This window comes from Pipra filicauda, unplaced genomic scaffold, assembly GCF_003945595.2.
Source record: "Pipra filicauda isolate LSUMZ 115617 unplaced genomic scaffold, ASM394559v2 scaffold12_size5214236_pilon, whole genome shotgun sequence".
In the NCBI taxonomy this organism is placed as follows: Eukaryota; Metazoa; Chordata; class Aves; order Passeriformes; family Pipridae; genus Pipra; species Pipra filicauda.
Window position 1 is genome coordinate 2,070,487 of NW_024103763.1, and position 20,548 is coordinate 2,091,034.

General features: G+C 36.0%; 1 protein-coding gene across 5 annotated transcripts in view; it reads right to left on the reverse strand.

Annotated features, from left to right (window-relative positions):
* CNKSR2 (connector enhancer of kinase suppressor of Ras 2) overlaps positions 1 to 20,548 on the reverse strand; it is a 210,175-nt gene that overhangs the window by 50,143 nt on the left and 139,484 nt on the right. For all 5 annotated transcript variants that reach the window (XM_027731127.2, XM_027731128.2, XM_027731123.2 and 2 more), the window contains 4 exons: positions 5,899 to 5,947; positions 4,882 to 5,054; positions 2,681 to 2,754; positions 99 to 170 (listed from right to left, as the gene is read on the reverse strand). In XM_027731127.2, coding sequence (XP_027586928.1) covers positions 99 to 170; positions 2,681 to 2,754; positions 4,882 to 5,054; positions 5,899 to 5,947 — 368 coding nt within the window. The remainder of the gene's footprint in view (positions 1 to 98; positions 171 to 2,680; positions 2,755 to 4,881; positions 5,055 to 5,898; positions 5,948 to 20,548) is intronic.

Below are 20,548 nucleotides of genomic sequence, written 5' to 3' on the forward strand. Positions count from 1 at the left end.
TTAGAATAACACATACTTTATTATCACTGTGTTATTACTAGCTTCAAGAAGTGTCACATTTAAGGAATGTGCCCTTGAACTTTGCTAGATTTCCTTACCTGTTCATATCATCTAGATGTTCAGCAGCAAAATAAAAACTTTTGATCTTAGGATGGCAGGCTTTGAATGCACTGTAGAGGAAAAACATAATTATAAAAATGTAATGGCACAACTTTTTTTTGTTTTTAAGACGTAAGACAGCATGGTCACAAAAGAATGAGATGAGCTTATATTTCCTGAGTTGTTGCATGCCCCCAAACAGTATATGAACATACAACTTTTAGGATTGTGCCAGATTTCACCAAGTAAAGTGCTCTTCAACTACCCTGTTCTAAATAATTCCTGATTCATATGTGCATAAATAATTGTTTCACCATCACCTGCAGTGTACTATATTTGGATAAAGTTAACCAGTTAAAGATAAAATTTTATGTATCAGGTAATTTTGTTGATATACATATAGCTGCCAGTTTTTTCTGAACAGAAAACTGACAGAACAATTAATTCAATACAACAGAAAAATTCTCAGTCCTGGTGATTTCTCACATCCCAATGACTTTGATATTACCTTTAGCTCTAATGACTGCATTTCCAACAGGAAAATGTGATGTGCTGATTGACTTCTGAAAAGCTGTCATAAATCAACACTGTGTTCATGAGGTCATTCTAAGCAATGGGCAATTACATCTCATCTTTTCTTTCCACTAAAGTAATCACCATGACGGGCTGAGAGAATTACTGCATTTCATACATAATATGAAATAAATTACTAGAAAGAATCTCTTATCTGTGATGGATAAAGAGTTATGGTGAAGTACTTGAAGAACCAGAAAATGCATTTAAAATTATTAATAATTTACAGTACAGAAGAATAATTTTTCTGGAGGTGTCTCTTAAAATAAGTACAAAAAATTTAACAGTCCCAAAGAAGATAAGGAAAACTGCAAACACGATACATGAAGAACATCATCACCATTTTCCTGAGACACAGTGAGTTTTATATATATATATATATATATATATATATATATATATATATATATATATATATATAGTAATAAAATAGTTCTTACTCTCTAATCCATTATGTCTCAGGAAAATGGTAATTATGTTCTTCATGTGTATCATTGCAATTTTCGATATATATGTCTGTGTGTGTGTACACAGATGTACACACATGCATGTTTTGGAAAGCAGGCATATGAATTTTTTATCAAGGAAAGCTACTGCTAGAGAAGGTAACATAAAATTGAGACTAAAGGAATTCCTCTAACACATTACAGCATGACACAATGTTATGCAAGTCAAAGCAGATGTACAGTGACATCTGCTCAGTTTAGAAAGACATCATCAAGTAACCGAGACCCAAAATTGACTTCTTAAGACTGTTACAGCATCTGTCGTCTGGACTCTTAGAGGGTTTTTTTTATCTTTATATGCCACCCAAGCAAAGAGTCTTAATAGTTGCATTTTACATGCTACTATCCAGTAGATACTAAGTCAAGTAAAACCAAACCAAAACAATTTAAGCAGGGTGCAATTCTGAGAGTTGACTTTATGCTGTTGCCCCAACAAAAATTAAAAATGAAGCACTTCAGCCATGTAGCCCAAGGACACAGGACAATTAAGCCCAAACTGATATATTTTTTTTTTAAATGTAGTTTTCATTTTCTGCTCTTTGAGACCATCATGGAGAGTAGAGCTCATCCTGAAGAGATACACAAACCAACTGATAAAAGGTCAGTGCCTTCTATAGAACTCTATGTCCTACAAGTCATACTACTTTACATTTGCAAACACTGTTTTTTACAAATTTCAGCAATTCCAAAGCCTTGTTAAACTTAAAAGAACTCTACAAATCACTAGAAGGCAAGGCAAAAAATTTTTGAACAATAATGACTCTAAAAATATCTCTGTAGCAGTATGCACCTGTCATATTGCTACATATGCTTGAATTTGCATTTAAATAATAAATAGATTTGTGCAATGGCACAAATCTAGATAGCAGCATAAACTGGTGAGAAGAAACATTCTTTAAGACCTTTAGGTCATATATCCAAAATACAAAAATTGCTGTCATTCTCTTTTTAACTGCCTCAGGACTGATATACTGTGTCAGCAAACTTTGAGATGATGCTAACTAACTTGGAGTTACATTAAATATTGATGCCTGGCCATAACTTGGGGACATTTTTATCTCTATGGTCTCTGTATTATGCTTAAAGCTTCTTATCAAGTGTAACAGTATCACACAAATGCTCTCCAACTCCCAGCAAACAAATTAAAAAAACCCAACCCCTAACAGAAAGGAAAAAAAAAAAGAAAGGAAAACTAGGAAAAAAAAGAAGAAAGGGAAACTAGGAAAATAAAGGGACAGAAGCAGTTAAGCAGTCTTCTTGTTCATATTTCATTTTGGTCTAGTCAAGCACTGTGATTCATGATGAAGCAAAAAAATAGCCTTCTTTGGGCAAGATGGCACACACCCACAAAAATTAATTTTCTTTTCCTGTATGAGCTTAGTCTGTGATTCAACCCCATGATCATTGTAATGAAGTCCATTATGTCACTGTTTTAAGAGAAAACCTTGTCCTTTGTCCCACTTTTAAAATTGTATTATTGCATTATTTTTGAGCGTGCTTACTATTTCTTGCGGCATTCACTGGCTCTGTCAATTTTAAATTCAGGTAGACTGATGAATCCTTCTGCTTTTTCATCCTGCAAAGATAGTCCCAGATATTACTGTAGCTAAACTGTCAGAAAAAAACCCACCACGTTGAAAACTTAGAAATATTTTCACTTGTCTGCTTCTTACATAAGGAACACTAATGCTCTGCTCTGGCAAACCTCCCACAGAAGTCACTGGGACTTTTGCCAAAGTAGTAAGACAGATCCCTTGCTGTAAAATACAATTTTAAATACCCAGTTTTCTCAAACAATTTCACAGCTGAACCAACATTAGAAAATATACAAAATGACCAAATGTATTCAGTCAATTAGTTATTGTAATTAGTTAATTTTGGGGGAAGATGGACTAATTAGTATGGAGAAATGCAGCCTACTGTAAGAAATAGGGAAAAAAGCAGTTTCAATGTGTGCTGTTTGCCATCTTCATAAGATATCACAGCTAGGAGGCATGATATCTCTTCAGCTACTTTCATCTCTCTACAACACTCAGAATACATCTGACCTTCCTCCTCTCTCCTCTAAAGACTTACAAAGTTTATTTTATCAGATATTCCATCTCCCTTGGTTTTTCACAGTTTGAAAGCATTATTTATTTTAAGCTACTATTACATCAATGACATAGTCTCTCTTATTAACAGCTCATAACTTTGCATGCAAAATTAATACAGGATCATAGAAGTGAAGCTGCAGAAAATACAAATGTATGTTAAGGAATTCCACAGAATTACATCTTTTTCTAAGAATTCAGATTGTTATTTATACTACATATGCAGTCCATATGATTATATGCCTTCTTAAAAACAAATAAATAAAAGACATAAATCAGCATATAAAACTGGAGCTGGAGTTGTTGTGTGGAAGGTATAAGGTTGTAACAGGTTCAGCATTAGCAGGTATTTTCAAATCCAAAGGACACTGTTTAGAATAATCTTGCTATTTCTTTTTTGAATGGTTGCCTAAGGAAACAATTTTGGCAAAGAGCACTGTTGTCTTGTCTGTCCATCTACCACTGAGGAACCCCCTGCCAGCCTTTGAATCTGTTGGTGATTACAGGCACTGCTGAGGGGGCTGAGGTCTCAAAAATGACTAAGTCTCAGAAAGTCCCAGGGAAGCTTGGGACAGGGTGGGAGACAGAGGTGCTCAGACCACTGCCCTCTGCACAGGAAAATATAGCACAACTCAGAGGTTCCATATGCTCCTTGGCCACAGCTGTTGAGCACTCATTGTAGTTGTAGGCACCAACTACCGCCCTGATGAAGACCTTCTAGTAGCCAAGGGAGGAAGGATGGAGTTAGGGTTACTGATCTGAAGCTGGGATTAAGATAAAAATGGAATGAATCTGTGGGAAAACAGGTTTCAGTAACTCTTTTCATGGAACAACTTGCTTTCTGTTTACTCAGGGAAAAATTAGGGATTACAATATTTTGAAAAGGTTATGTACAAATGCTTGCAGTGATTAAAAGAACAAGTCCAGGACAGAATGCATCCACATCTTGGCAATGATTTTATCTCAGCATATTTTCTGCTGAGATTAATAGGATATAAAATCAAGGTTTCCTAACTCACTGGCAAAAAGCTTTGTTGCTATAAGCTGATATAAACAAATGTGTACCAACGCAGAATATGTTGCAGAATCAAACCTGTACATAATTCAGCTGGGCCGCAACTATGCTTTTAAGTTTAGCATATATAAGCACTGAAATCACATAAAGAGCTACAAAGAAGGAACAACAGGAGAACACAACTGAGAAAACAGAAGTGTCTTCCTTAATTGCCAGAGGTTTGGGTAGTTTCACTAGCACAGATAAACAAGGAACACCAGGCAGCACAACATCAAAGTTTACACTTCCATGACTAAAGCTTGAATGACAGGATTAAATAACTACCTTTTTTCCCTTTCAAGACTTTGGGGATAGATTTATTCTGTCAGCAGGACACAGGAAACTGTTATTTTTCCATGTAGTAAAATGTAAATTGGAAGGACCAAATATCTCCAGACCTTAATAGTAATTTTGTCAGGCAGTTAATATTAATTTCACTATGATTATTTGAACAAAGGTACTAACATATAAGCACTCAAAGCATCAGTTACTCACTAAGTCATGACAACAGCGCTAAGCAGAATGTTTTTTGAGACAATGAGCACAGATATTTTACCTCTTCATTGATATACCAGTATAGAGATGTATCCTTCAGGACAAACCAGTACTTTTTCCATTTCTGGGAGAAATAACTCTTGGCATCTTTCTTTTTCCAAAGCCAGCCTTCACAGTCCCCTCGACCAAGATCTTTACATGAGATCCGTCTTTTGCTTTTACCAGGAATAGGAGCTGAAAATGACAAGTTGATGTGAAACCATTTGACTTGTCCACTAAATCAATGACAGCTAGTTAGAAAGCACCATATTTTTAAGAAAATTATGTAAAAATTTCAACTAAATTTGCCATGCATAAATTATTACAAACATTCTATTTTGACCACAAAGCTTATGCAAGTCACCATAATTTAAAAACCAAAGCAAAAAAAAGAAAAACATGTTCAGCATCTCAGAACTTATATTCTATATATTCTATGGATAAGACCAAAAAAAAAAAAAAAAAAGGCAAAACAGAAAGAGAAGACACTATAGAGAAAAGAAAGACAATATATTTAACAATAAGAAAAAGATTAATATTTCACATCAGATCAAAGCACTCAACATATAAATTCATGTACTTTCCCTAGCAGTTGCCAAATACAGCGATTTAAGTACTTCATAGGTGTTCCAAAACCTCTCTTTGCAGCCTCTTTTGAAACTAAACAGTTCCTAAGGCCTTTGTACTTCTACAACAAAGGAAGAAAATTTACTATGATACAAATTACCTGACAGCGTAGGTAATGAGCAAGTGCTGCACTGAGGCATTACATGCACACAGCTGGAAAAACCAACCCTGGCCCCAAAGAGGCTTGAGTCAGTCTGAGTATTCAAAAGCAAGATAAAACCAGACACATAAAGGTAGAGGAGCATTAGGAAACTATGAGACATCAGTAATGGACTAATACATTCTCAACATGATCAAATGAACTGAACATTTGAATGGAGATAAGTTCTAGTTCCTCAGATACTGCAATACCATAACATTAATGTTGGCAATTCCCTTCCTACCAATACATAAAAACAAATTTATTTTTTACCTTTGTTCTTCTTTTTACTTTTCTGCTGTAGAGAAGACTGTTGAAATGTCTACAAGGAAATCAAAACAGAGGAAATGAAAATACAAGATTTATATTCAACCACATCCTTATAATAAAAGAAATGTAAGGTGGGGACATGAAGTCATCATCAGGTAACACCAGCCAAAAGACTTCCAGGCCTAAGAAAAAAGGCAATTTTAGTTCACCTGTTTATAAGGTTGTAAAGCAAAAGCACACTGTGAAACATCTTAAAATAGACCACAAATTAATTTGCCAAAACAACTGAAGCTTCTCTCTAAAATTGTTTCTCTTCTCTTGTTCTGCTAATGAAGAAGGAATGACTCCCTTTGGTTACTATGATAGTGAAAATACGCAGCCCATACATTTCTAATACATCATCTAATTAAAGTATTCTTGACATATATATGAAAATATGCAAATTAATCCAGTGCCTAATGCAGGTGTGAAGGTACTTATACAATGGTCATTAGACCATCAGACAATTTTCTCAGGAAAAGCTGAGTATTTTGAAGGACACCAGCAAAATTTTGCTAAATCACAACTAGGAAAAAGTCTCCCAAATAAAAATTCTGAACTAAAACTTCATTTTTTACCAGGTTTTAAGTGGAAGTACTTCCCTCCAGTTGATCCACTCTCATGAACTAACCTATTGCCTTGGCAATGAGACAGGATGGAAATTACTCCTTTACTTAAGATCCTAGCTTTTTAATAATAGCAATACATATTAACACATTTCATGGTCATTCTGTTTAGAAACTTTGACTCAGATAATCACAATCCCTAGTGAATTAAAAAAGTAATTCTGTAATTAATCACACCAAAATTTAAAGACATGATTTCACTTGTTTTGAATTTTAGTTTTCTATCAAGATAGACAAACGTATTATTGCTAAAACTAAGAAAAGGCCACATTACAGTGTCTTGAGAATTAAAACTTCCTATTTCAGATTACCAGGAATTAATAAAAAAAATCAAAACTTTTGTGCCACTTGGTAAAAATAAATTAAAGCAAAAGCACTGACAGCCCTGAGATCCCAAATCCTGTTCTTAGCAGATAAGACAACCCCCCACCCCAGTTTACAAGACTCCCTTTTCAAGTCAAAGAGTTGCTTTGGTTTTGGACATGGCACTTAGTGCCACGGTTCAGTTGACATGGTGGTGTTTGGTCAAAGGTTGGACTTGATGATCCTGGAGTTTTTTTGCAACCTTAATAATTCTATTCTATTTTAATTTTCTCCTCCCTACTTCCTGCACACCTGAGCTCACTGCAGAAGACTGGGGCTCAGCTTCGAAGGGATGTTTTGCCTCAGAGTTGAGAGATTCTCAAGAAGCAAATACTAACATGTCCATGGGGAAAATTACCAGCAATGCCATAATTAAGTGTAATTAAAAAAATTATCTGACTTGCTTGATTGCTGATTCCTTGGATATCATATCTGAAGAAAGCTACTCAACTATACTGCCACCTCAGAGGGTCAAAATAGGACTCCACTGGGAAGAAAAAAGGACCCCACTTCTTTTCATTCCCTGGCTCTTGCCCTTCTTCTGCTACCAGTATCAATCAGATCAGCACCAGCTCTCAGGAAGCCAAGACAGTAACACCATCCCAACTTACATCACATGAAACATTTCAACCTGTGCAGTACTAAGAGAGTTCTCATCACCCAGGAATAACAGAGTGGCTGGGCAGACGTGTAAATAACTTCCTCTTAGACACTTTAAAAATCTTGACTAATTCAAAGTGGCTGAAAAAACACACACATATACAAATCCAAAACTTTATTGCTTCTCAGTTCACGACCCAGACAACTTCTTTCTGCTGCTTGACTTTTCTGCACTAATATTTTAAAAGTGTCAAAACAGAAAAGGAAAACCTTGGTTTTCTTAAAAGTGATTCTGAAAGCAGGTGAGAACAATATGAAAAGCCTTCTCTTTAAATATTTTGTCCTTAAATTGAGCCTGCAAATGTGAGCTCACACCTCTCAACCTCTGAGTCAGTTTTTGGGAAGAAAGGGTAATGAAGGGGTATCAGTTTTTAACAGGAAGAAGCATGTAATTTAAATGTCTAGCCATTTTTCCATACATTATGTCACATTGCAAAATAGAAAGGTTTTAATGAATTCAGTTATTATTCTAAATTAGCTCATTGAATTAAATTATAATCAAGGATAAAATCTACAACTGAGTGAAGTTCCTGGGAACTATTCAGCTGCAGTGATTTTAACTAACACTATAGATTGTTTTACATAGACTTCAGGCTTCATGTTAATTCACCCTTTGCAAAAAACAGCACCATCTTATTTTTTAACCCTGAAGATGTATATGTAATATAAAATATATTGTTTATAATCAGAGAATGACAAAGGAGGTCATGTCCTTCCTCCTGATCAGAGCAAGGGCTTGCTTTGAAGCCAACACTGGATCATGTTCTTCAGGGTCATCTCTAGCCTAGACACAACTATCTGCAACGAGGTAGATTCCACAGCTTCTTTATGCGACCTGTCCTGATGTTGGCCACCATAATGTTACCCTTTTAACCTTAATTCTGTGATGTGGCAAACATGAAAATATTATAAATACTTCTTTATAATGCCACAAACCCTAAAACTATGGATTCACACCAAAGCCAAAAATGTACTTGTACTAATGCAAGCTTGCTGCAAGATACTGTTTAATGACTCGCCCACAAAGCCAGATTCAATATATGTTCAGTGCATTTTGATTCTGATACATCTTGAGCTTTGAGCAACTGCTTTCACATACATCTTGTCCAAGTTCTCAAGAATTCATCTCTTCCACTAATTCTGAGCACAAGCACGAAATGAAATAGAAAGCAGCATTCTATATTGAAGAAAGTTGTTAGTAATTCAAAGGAATAAGTAAAATGGAAACAAGACTGCCACTGAAAAAGATGAAATAGATAAATGCCTTAAGATGTGGAAATTTTCACTCCTGAGGAAAATTTGAAATTTTTTTAGTCATATTCTGAATTACATGCTTTCCAGTCACCCAAAATACAATCAGAAAAACCTTCCATTATCCAAAAGCAAGGTGTCACTTATTTATATATATTTAACATATAACAAAACTCATTTGAATGCTCTGAATCTCAGTTTTTTGAATGGAATGATTTTCTCCTGTAATATGCGATCTTTGAGCTTGTTGTATTTAATAATATACCAAAACCAAGCCCTCTGACAAATGCATGTCTAAGTAGAATATCAAAGAAACATTTTATGTATATATATGTCTGCCTTTGCTATCAGCAGCATCCAAAGCACATGTATTTCCAGAGGAATAAAACACCATTTTTACAAAGATTTTTCCTATGTTTCTGTTTTTTGGTTGGTTGTTTTTTTTTTTTTTAACAAGGATGCTAACCTACCTCCAGCCCTACCTTTCTGAGGGCTTAGCTGCACATTCCATCAGCCAATGGAGATTTCAATGTGCATGGAGGAGCCATAACAGTTCCTCTCTTCCTGCAACTGTTCACTACCAAATTTGGCTTTGTGCGTTATGTTTACCCTAACACTCTTCAAAGTGCTTGACAGAGTTCTGAAAGTCCATCAGAAGACTGAACAGCTGGAAACAGAAATCTCCCTCAGGACATGCCTTTTAGGATTGTAGCACAGTAACACAGCTACACAGTAAAACAGTTGCAGGTGGAGGCTCACCCTAACCAAAGAGATCACCAATGACCTATAAATTGTATTTAATCCTTTAGCAAGAAAATAATCCCATATAGATGATATAATCAACACTATCTGTGTGCATCCAATCAGCATCAGCATATTTGTATGTAAAACACAAAACTGTCAAGAAATGAGACTACCGGGTTTTTGTCTCATTCTCAGAGTTATCCAGGTTTCTGTCTGATTTCAGCTCTTGGGATAAAGTATTTATTTTTGGTTAGTACCATGCCTTCTCTATATTTTCTCAGAAGGGAAACAACATTCAAAGTTAGTAATTAACATTCAGAAGGCTGAAAATAAATTTATTATTAACTCAGTAATAATTTGATAGCTCTCTATTTGGAAAAATGTATTTAAATAAAAGTGTGAGATAATTTGTTTCAAATCATTTATTTCTAACATGCCAAATAGAAAACTTAATAAACTGGTCTTTCAATACTAATATTAAATTGAAGTGAAACTGCTATCAGGAGAGAAGAATATTTGATAAAACTGTTATGATGAAAGTTAGAAAATTTTTATTAAAGTTGATGGCTCATATAAAAGTAGAAGACAAATAGATTGAAAGTACTGATTTTTTGAGAAGACTGGTTGTTTTGCCAAACTTCAAGAGTCTGAGGAGGAAGTCTGAAGATTTCTGGTTAAACTGTTCCTTAGAGCTTCTTTAAGATCTAATATAACTTCCAGATGTGACCAACAGAACATTACATTCATGTTCAAAAAATACATATATTCTAATAGTTACATAAACTCATTCATGGTTACAGTATTTGTAGGTCTGCCCAAAAAAGACCACAACTGAAGGTTCTCTGATTGGCCATAGCAACTAGCACTAAATTGGAGAGCTCCTAAAATTCTCCTTCTCCAAGGAGAAGTGCTTTTTTGTTTCTTCACTTTTCTTCAGAGATTTTTTGCTTGCTCATTTTAAAAAAGCTGCAGGAGAGAATCAGGTTATGGAAATAATAATCTCCAATTCTTTTACCCGAATCTCAGCTCAGTCTGATTGAAAAGGAAAATGGCAGGTATCTTTATAGTTTTATTTAGAGCTCAAGTCAAATCCAATTTTTCTCAAGCTGCAAGTTTAGACACTAAGGAACTATTTACAGTCAGGCAGTTCCCCTCTGTCACTTTGAGACAACTTTCTCTAGTTTCAGCAGGGTAGCTTGTAACACTTCTGATTACTGGAACTTTCTGCTACAGATGGAAAAGATAGTATCTGGAAAAAAAAAAAGAAAGCAAGTTGGTGCTGCCAATTATTTGACTGATCTCTCACTTTGAGAGATAGTTCTCAATACTTGGAGAATACTGGCAACGTTGTGTTTTCATAGTTTTGATATCCCAGATACACATTTCTCTGCATTTCGTGTGTTGAGATCCAAAATTTCAGAGCTAAAAGAAGAGTGAAAAGGGGGAAAATGCAAACCTGTTTGTATTACAGTGTCACACTATACATCAGTATTAATATCTCATACGCAAGGGTACTTGCAACAGATGATATTGCCAAATTCTTTTTTTTACCATCTTGTTTAGTCTCCATTAAGAGATAATAATAGACAGTAGTAATTATTTTCATGGATACTTGTGGAAAACGAAGTTTTCAAGAACTGTATGTTACAAAGGCATGATGAGAGAAGACCTCTGGCAGCTCAGGAATTTGAAACCTCCTGCCAATCAGCAGCAGAATTTCATTCACAACAGGTAACTATTTTGTTTTCAGCAGGAACAACTATTGACCTGCTTATTTGACTATTTTAGCCCTCAAAGTAAGTAAAAAAAGATTACTGTTTATAGTCAGACAGGTCTTGAAACTAGCTGAGTCCACACAGGGCAGGAGCAAGGCAGTTTTCAGAACAAGGGCTGAAGCTGGACCACACAGGACTTCACCGGCGTGGGAGTGAAGAGACGAGGCATGACTTGATGCTCTGAAGGAATCAGTTACCAAGCTAATGGTCAAATCAAGCATCTAAAGGTGAAATTACATTCAAAAGGGAACCTACAAAAAAGTGGGATAACAAAAGACTATGTTCTAAGTTATGATCATATTTAGAAAGGCAAATACCTCACTGCCTTGGTTTGTGCATTGACTGGAGTCCACAGACTGCTAACACTGAATATCTGCAAAAAAATCTCAGGTGTGGCATATCTGACTTGTCAGCATATTTCAGGAGATACTCCTGTTCCTGTAACCAAGAACTCTTAGATTATTCCAAATTCTATTCTATTCTACTTTTTTCTTCTTTCATTTTGCTAAATAATTGTTCTCTTTTTTTTTTTTTTTAATTTACGTCTGGATTTTGAACTTCTCATACACTCAGTGTTCTCTGATTCATCTTTGGCTACAACTACTTAGTTACCAAAAAATGGTACGAGCTGGTACTAAGTCATTAATAAAGTATTTTTAATATGCTGCAAGAGCTTTTGTTTATGCAACCTTTCTAAAAGTGGGGCTTTGCTCTGGATAGGTAAAATGCAAATGCAGCAAATGGTCTATGTGAGAGAAAATCTAATACAAAATTGTAGCAGTGAATTTATGAAAGCAAATCCAGAACTATTTCTACACTAGTAATAGGCTGATGACAAAAGTCATCATATACAAGTAATTCATAAATCCATAGTGAGTTGGAATGAAAAGAGATTTACCAACAAAGTATGCCACAGTTGATTAACAATGCCCTGAAACCTTCAGCCTTGCCTCCTCAAAGGAAAATTTATTGAATTAAATCTTGATCTTTTGGTGCTTTGGTAACAGAAACTCGTGCTTTCCTTGCACAGTTCTCTGTTGTGAGCACACTCTATAGCAAAACTACCATACCTGGGTTTAAAAGGACAGCATTCACTAAGATTCTAAGACATCTAATACTAAAACACAGTATGAACATTACATATGAACAAACTCCTAAAAATGAGGTTCTGTACTACATACAAAGAGTATCAACAAGTAAGGTAGAATCATTATATTAAATACCCAGCAGACATTTCACTTCTAAATGGTGGGTGCCTCAGACATAGAGAAGCACGGATCACTGGTTCTGTCAAATGGGTTGTGAGAGGCACCAACATATTAAGCCACTAGAAGAATGGATCCCAGAATTCATGGCTTGGTATGTTATCCTACATACCATATTCCTACTTCTCCCTTCATTTTGTTTTTTCAGAGACCCAAAAAGGTGTTTCAGTTCTAAGACCAAATGAACATATATTTGAGAAAGTTGGCAAAGCAATAGTTTTCTTGGTAGCATTCAGAAAGTCCACTATGAAAGGCTTCTAGGAAGTACTAGATCTACAGTACATGGCTATGCCATGTCATTCATGGTCACAGTTCTAACTGGATCCCTGTATTTTTGGATCTCTGACCATGAATTCCCAACACATGCATTTTGTTAATGACTACAAGGATAAAGAAACAGTATGTGCCTTAAGAAGAGTTAAATATGTGCCTTAAGAGTATGCTACTGTAATAAAAACGTAGCCTAAGACCTTGAGGCTGCCAGCTTTCTAGCTGCCTCTGTGGTAGGCAATGGCTACGTAAGCTGTGCAGGATGCTCTCCTTATTACATAGTCTACTGATCAAGGGCTGATAATATCAAAGATGTCTATTCTTTTCATACAGCTGTTCCTATAGCTGCTTAATCAAGAAGAATATGCTAGCTAAGGACAGAATTGATTGAAATGTGATAGCAAGCACAGCTTTTCTGCTCAGGGATTCTTATTCATTCTCCCATCCCTAAATGTTTTCTTATCCTTTGGGGGGACTCTGTGGCAAATGTTACATTAGCTGGATGCAAATCAACACTTGCACAAGGTAGTGCAAATTGTTTGTGCAAAGTTGTTAGCATAATGAATGCAAAAATAAAATAGTTTTTCAAATCTTCAGGCTATGGTGAGAAAATAATATATAGTGGTGCTGCTTTCCATCAGCAGAGAAAGATTTTCCTTCTTAGCCATTACGACACAGGACTCTAACTGAAATACTGAAGCAGTAAAACTTCTGGACAACATCGAATTTAAATGAGGGTTCTCATATTCCCCCACTGTCTTTTCAACTGACATAACAAGGACTGCAGCACTGTCATAGCTGTCTGAAGCAAATGAGAATAAAAAGTTAAACTAGACAAGTGCTGTTCATTAGAATAATTTATTCTGAGATCACTCTTCTGCTCTACATCTACTTTGAAACATGTAATTTTGGTACCTCCCACACTACTTTTATTGACAGTAAGTAATCTAGGAGAGAAAGGGAGGATTCAAAAAACAGTATGTATCCTTTAATGGCGAAAGTCCAAGATACATCAGTTCTCCAACACTGTGTATGTTTCAAGTGCATCCATTTAAAGAGGAAAAAGAAACTAAATTATCGTCTGTTACAGAACAGTATTTAACCTTTTATTTTGATTTCTACCCCAGAGCAGTTTCCAGTTTAATCTCTTACTAAGGCGAATGGACCAGTCAGAAAAACCACAAAACAACTGAGGCAGGAAGGCACCTCTGGAGATCATCTCATCCAGCCTTGTTGCTCAAAGCAGACTCGAGCAAGTTGTTCTGGGCTGTTGGGTTTTTAATATCTCCAAAGATGGAGACTCCACAGATTCCATGAGCAACCTGTTCCAGTTAAACCACCTTCACAGTAAAAGTATTTTTTTCTTAGGTTTTCAATTTATGTCCATGGCCTTTTGTCCCTTCACAGTGTCACTGAGACACGTCACCTCATAAGCACTCCAGAAGCCTTGTGCATTCCTTGTGCCCTGCTGCATTGCCCTCTAGCAGGTATCAGTCAAACAAACCTCTTTCAAACTATGCAATTTCCTCCAGGAAAAATACAGTTTTGCTTAGGCAATTTCTATCTTATTCATAGGAAAGGTAGGCTTTCCTCTGTATGCTTATCTAAACTTTTAAAAAATAAGACTGTCCAAGCAGATTTAAGAAACTTATTCTTGATTACATTGGATTAGAGAGGTGGTCTGTGGCACAGCATGGAGCCAACCCTGGATCTTCTCAGAAGAAAACTAACTACCGTAAAACAGAAGTCAACCTCAGGACATTAACAAAATCTTGCATCAGGCCCACAGTTTTTCTAGAGGAAAAATTGTTAGCATAAAATAAAGGTCCCATGCCCCCTTGCAACACATAGGTGCTTGCTTATGGTGAAAAGAGTACATACACCTCCTTCTGTAGGAGCAGTTAGCAACACTCCTGATTGTGTCCCACAGCAATATTTTTTTGTCTTTTATATTTTTTTGTCTGATTGTGCGACAGAGAAAAGTGAAGGGGATGTAGGTGCTCTGTAATGAATAAGGGCACAACTGAGAAAACAGATTTCTGCTGTAAGGAAGATACACTCTTGCAAGTTATTCTGTGTTAGCACTTGGGCATAATATGCTTTCAGTGAAAGAAACAGAAAACTTATTCTGGCTTTGAATTGAGGGGAAGTTTCCACAGGGAAACTAGGGAAAAAGCATTTATACATAAGCCATAACACATTCTGTTAAAATTCATACCAAACTCTTCCATTGCATCTATGAATTAAGGTAGAAAAAGAACAGTTCATTCCAGGATAAAAGTCACATTACTTGCTGCAATTCAGTAAAACTTCCTCCAGGCACAAGATGAAACAGCACTTCTCAGAAGGTGGGGAAAGATAACATTAAGTCTTTAATTCTGAGCCGGTTATGGTGACCTTATGGGTACAAACCAGCCTACAAAATTAGTTTTACACTACATTCTAAGTCAGAATTCTGTAGTGTTGGAAAAACTATCTACTTGGGATAATCTGAAAGCAAAGGGGTATACCTGAGAAATAGACAAAAAGCAGTTATCGCTATATGAAAAATAAAAGGCTTCTTTTTCCTCCCCAGCACAGCAGAAGAGATGGATTGGCTGACTCAGAGATCAGGCACTAAGCAACAAGCACTTCTTTCCAGTACAATAGAAACACCTAATAAAACAGCTTCTGTTCAGGAGCCACACTGCTGCAAAGAGCCATTTTCCTCCCAGGTGAAACTCTACAATATCCCACATTGTGAGTTAGCAACAGGCTCAAGGGGCCACCACTGCATAAGTGGGGCAGAGACTCCTGTGGAGTCAAAACCACTACTTCAAAAAAAATCACTTGTTCAGAAACAACAGAGCTGCCTGTAAAGGCATTTTGGTAAAATGGCACTCTGAAATGGGCATCTGTGCTCCATTAATTCAAACAACATTTTCACCACTCAGTACAGTCTTTTAGAATGCCAAATTTCACAACACATGCCAGCCAGTATCCTTGGTTGAAAGCTTTTATGGTCCTAGTACCTCCCTTCCCCTTATGCAGACAGGAATACAGAGAGGAGCCAGTTGAGAAGTCAGGACCTAGATGGAAGTTCTCATAGATGTGACATTCCCATCATGTTGCAGTGATAACTCACGCTGAGTCCCCTCTGTGCAATACCTGACATGCACTTCCCTGCTACAATATGCTGCACTTAATCTCTTCTTTTTCAAAGGGGAGTGACTGAGGGACTAAACTACTTATTCTACATTAAAAAAATGTGTCTCAGCTGTGCTACTGTGATTGTACCAGCTGCAGATAATGCAGCTTACTGATGTACAAACAATGTTAATAACTACAAAGGCAACAGTCCTCTATCAGGTAATAAAGGCAGGATACAATCAGGAATGGTTCTATGAAAAAGAAAAAAATACAGAATGGGGATGTGAAAGGAAATTCAAAATGTCCTGAGCTGAGAGATTTATTAGTGTACAGATCTACATCTCTAGACCATGTAAAATTATATTTTCAGACCATTATATTCTATGCAGTAAGGAATAAATCTACACTGGCAGAGCTGGACTAGATGACCTTAACAGTGACTCATTTTTAAAGAATTCCCCAGCTTTGTCACAGAAAGAAATTATAACAAGCAATTTTTTTCCCTCATGGTCACAATGCATAATAAGGTAATAGAGAAAGTTTAAAACAAAAGTTTTCCACAAAAGACTCCAACTGTGCTTCATGACGGTCCATAAACCAATCTTACCTCATCTCTAGAGCATTTTGTTTTGCTGCAATAATTAAATCTAGATTTTAGTAAAGATCACAGTGTATATAGAAATAGATGTAAAATCTCCCATATTCAATGCCTTCAAATTTCATTTAGGCAACCACTTCCCCAATAAGAGAAAGTTTATAGTATTAACTACTTCTTTTAAAGAGAAGGAATGCAGATGCGAAAATATTCTCTCATCTCTGAAAGGAATAATATACCTTAAGAACAATGCAGATATTATTCCATATAATTAAAAGGACTTAGCACTCCCTCCTGAGGAGATTAAGTAAGTTTCACAAAATATATGCTTAAACAGAACCATATATAAAAGCTGCATATGCACACCTACTCTCTTCACTCTTGAGTTCAAAGGACTGAGAGTCTAGAACTGGCAGAACAGATGTGAGATTATTGAGTCACATTCACAAGGTGATTTTAGCTAAGCAGCAATCATGCAGCAGAAACTATGCCTTAAATCCAAGCAAGTTGCTATCATTTCAGCTATTGCCAAAATATCTGTTTTATTGTTCATCTCCAACTTTTTTGCCATAAGGACAGCCAAGCAGAGCAGCAGGCTGGCTGAGAGCTCATGCAGTCTCCATCTCAGGAGGTTTTTAACATCCAACTGGGTAAAGCCCTGAGAAGCCCTGTCTGACCTCAGAGCTGGTCTTGCTCTGAGCCAAAGACTAGACTACAGACCCTCCTGAGGTCCCTCCCAGCCTGAATTATCCTATTATCATATGCACTTTCTGCTGGTTTCTGAGGCATTTGTATTTTTTTTTCTATAGCAAAATCATTAGATGCCTTTCTCTTGCTGGCATTTTTCCTCCCCTCAGTCCACCATTTTACTTGGAATTATGACAACTGGCTATCCATTCACCTTTTATTGGTCCCATCAGTAGCAACAGCAATTCATACCATGCTTGAATGTGGAGTTTAATACATATCTGAATAGGATTAAGTGATTTAAGTGATTTTTGGACTAGACGAGGAGGCCTCTCTATTAGTCTATGTTGATTGCACTGGTCCAAAAATAATACAATGCCATCTTCTTTTAGCAAGGAATTTTTATGCTGTTTCTCTCTTGCCTTTTCTATCACAAATGTAGAAGAATTATTTTGAACCACATTTTTACCAAACTCAAATGGAATATCTAAAATTACCCTTAAGCACATCAATCTTATGGCAATCCCAATCATTTCCAAATGTCACAAGTAAGGCATATTTTGCTTATTGGTTAACTGTTTGACCATTTGGTTTGTAGATGCAGTTCTTACACAGATTTTAACAACACAAATACTGTTTTTATCATTTGTTTTATGTTTGTTACATAGTAAAGTGCTATATTCAAATGAAGGGAAATATACGGCATTATTTAGGTGATTTCTTTTGAGAGTGAAGAAGCTGACAAAGAGATGGAACCACTATTCCAACTTAATAATGGGAGAGATGCTGTTCTTCTGTCTCAATCAGAACATGTGCAAATGTGTAGACATTCAAACCTGCCCACGGCCAATGAGGCAACTGTGGCTGTGACATATGATGGTGTTTCAGACCATGATTGCAACAGGTAAGAATTTTCCATTATGTTTATTACTCATATCCTTCTTCCCCTTACTCAATTTTCAATTGTTCTTTCTAAATGTCTGTAAGAGCAAAAGGTTGTCTATACCTGAACTATACTACATTAGGCTGACGAGAAATCAATACAAGCTCATGATGCCTTCATAGAAAAATTGCACATTCTTCTCTGCATTGCATTATATGAAACATATTACTAGTACTTTTGCCTCTGAATAGACTTAGAATCTTTTAAAAGAACTCCAAATCAGATTATTCTAAAAATTCATAAGCGTCTTCAACTCTGTTTCTACTGCAGTGCAGAGTTCCCTCCATTTCCACGTTGGTGCATCTAGTGATCAACACAGCCTTATCTCTTCACTACATGCTCACTGATGGGAAAATGAGCAAGGAGCTGAAGCTGTAGAACAGGCCAAAGTGTTCTCCTACATTCCCCTAAGGCTACAAAAACTGAGGTGTGACCAGTGTAACCTACAGAAGAAAGGGATGCTCCAGTCACCTCCAGAGAGGGATGTCCCACTGTTTAGATTTTACCAGCCAAACTGCGCTGGACCTTCAGAAATATACAAGTACTTGAAGAGAAGCTTGGGCACCACAGCAGTTCAGAGTATTGGACTTTTCTGCTGAGGCATCCAGGTGCCTACTTGGAGTCCAGTCTGAGAGAGGTATTTTCGTAAAATCGTGAAAAATGATGGTTTTCTCACTTGTGAAATTTCAACAGCACATGTGCTACTTTTGGTTAAGGTTTGTGTTTTCTGACTTTTACAGTGGAAGCTAGAGCATGCACCATTATATTTTGACTGTAAAGGCCTAACTTACAACAAAGCAGTAGAGAAATTAGTTTTAAAATGCTTTCTTACTGTGGTATTAGATAGACTGAAATATTTCACAATTATTTCCAAAACTCTACATGATGTTCATTTAATTTCTGGAAAATTATTTGAAATCCAGGGCAGTTTCATAGCTGGGAATATAAAAATGCCAATGTTTTGAACTGTAACAAAAGTATAACTTTTTTACATCAAATACTTCTTATGTTTTCAAGGAGTTTAAAATTTCCTTTGCCGATGATTGATGCATATAAGTCTGTAATCTATCTGCAAGCTTCAGTATCAGTTTAATACTTATATTTAAATGGAGATGGAAGACCGTAGCAAAGAAGTAACACTAATTCAAATGTTAAAAAAATTATGAAAATATATATGGAAAATATTTTGCACTGTGCACTTAGGTTAAACTGGACTTTGATATCAACTGCTAGATTTTTATCCTATAACAATTACATGCCTAACTATAGACTATTGTGAAAACAGGGAGGAGAAAAAGAAAGAGGGAGCCTTGTTATTTAAAACTTGTTATTTAAATAGTTGGACTTCAAACATTTTTAAGAAGAAAATGTACCGACTCCATCTGTTGTAATGGTACAATGACATTCTAGATTTCAGACACCTACTTAAAATCTGTGCAATTGATATTTAATTTTTTTCCCTACAAACTCTTTTTTTTTTAATTTTCTAATATCATAACAAAAAAAATTACCAAACGGAAATTCTTTAAATACTGACATGTTTACAATTATAGTAAATTGTTAGTTTTTCAGTGGGGTAATTTTTGCTTGGTTTTTTTCTGTAAATAATTCTCCAGTATATAGTGTTTTTTTAGATGCCATATCTACATAGAAGGTTTTTGCAAAAAATTGATGGGTAGCTTCTGTACAAGTTTATTAGGAAACTAATATGCATATGTTCTGCACTTTCTTAAATGCTAGTTATTGAGTACTAGAATTAAAAGGTTTTAAACTACATGTGTATTCGAGTCAAGTATTTTCATTAAAAATCTGTGCAGTTGATGTTTAAGTACTTCCACTTTTTACTTCCTTTCAGCCTTTCTGCAGAGAGGAACAGGAGAAGAAAGGAAAAATCAACCACTTGACTTAGACTTCCAACTTTTCAAAATCAGGAGTTTTTGGTAAATTCTTCTCTATATTGACAACGCCTGAATACGTTGTATTGAACTTTTAAAAAGCATTTTCCCTTATTTTTTCTGGAGGAGTTTGTAGGAGGCAAGAAATATCTGGAAACATGCATGATTTAAGTAGAAGTTAATTTATGTAAAAGTTATTATCTCCCCTCCAATTTATCTTATAAGCTAAAAGATGATTTTTGCAATAGGTCCATAAATCTTCTTCACTTACAGTATTCTCAACAAGATCACTGTTGCAACCAACTTAACTTTGCATGCCCAGACTAATGCAGCCCCACCAGCTCTGCTGAGGAAACTCCCCGAGCTGAAGTGGTACAGCAAACTCAGGGGACCGGCAGAGAGAGACAACTG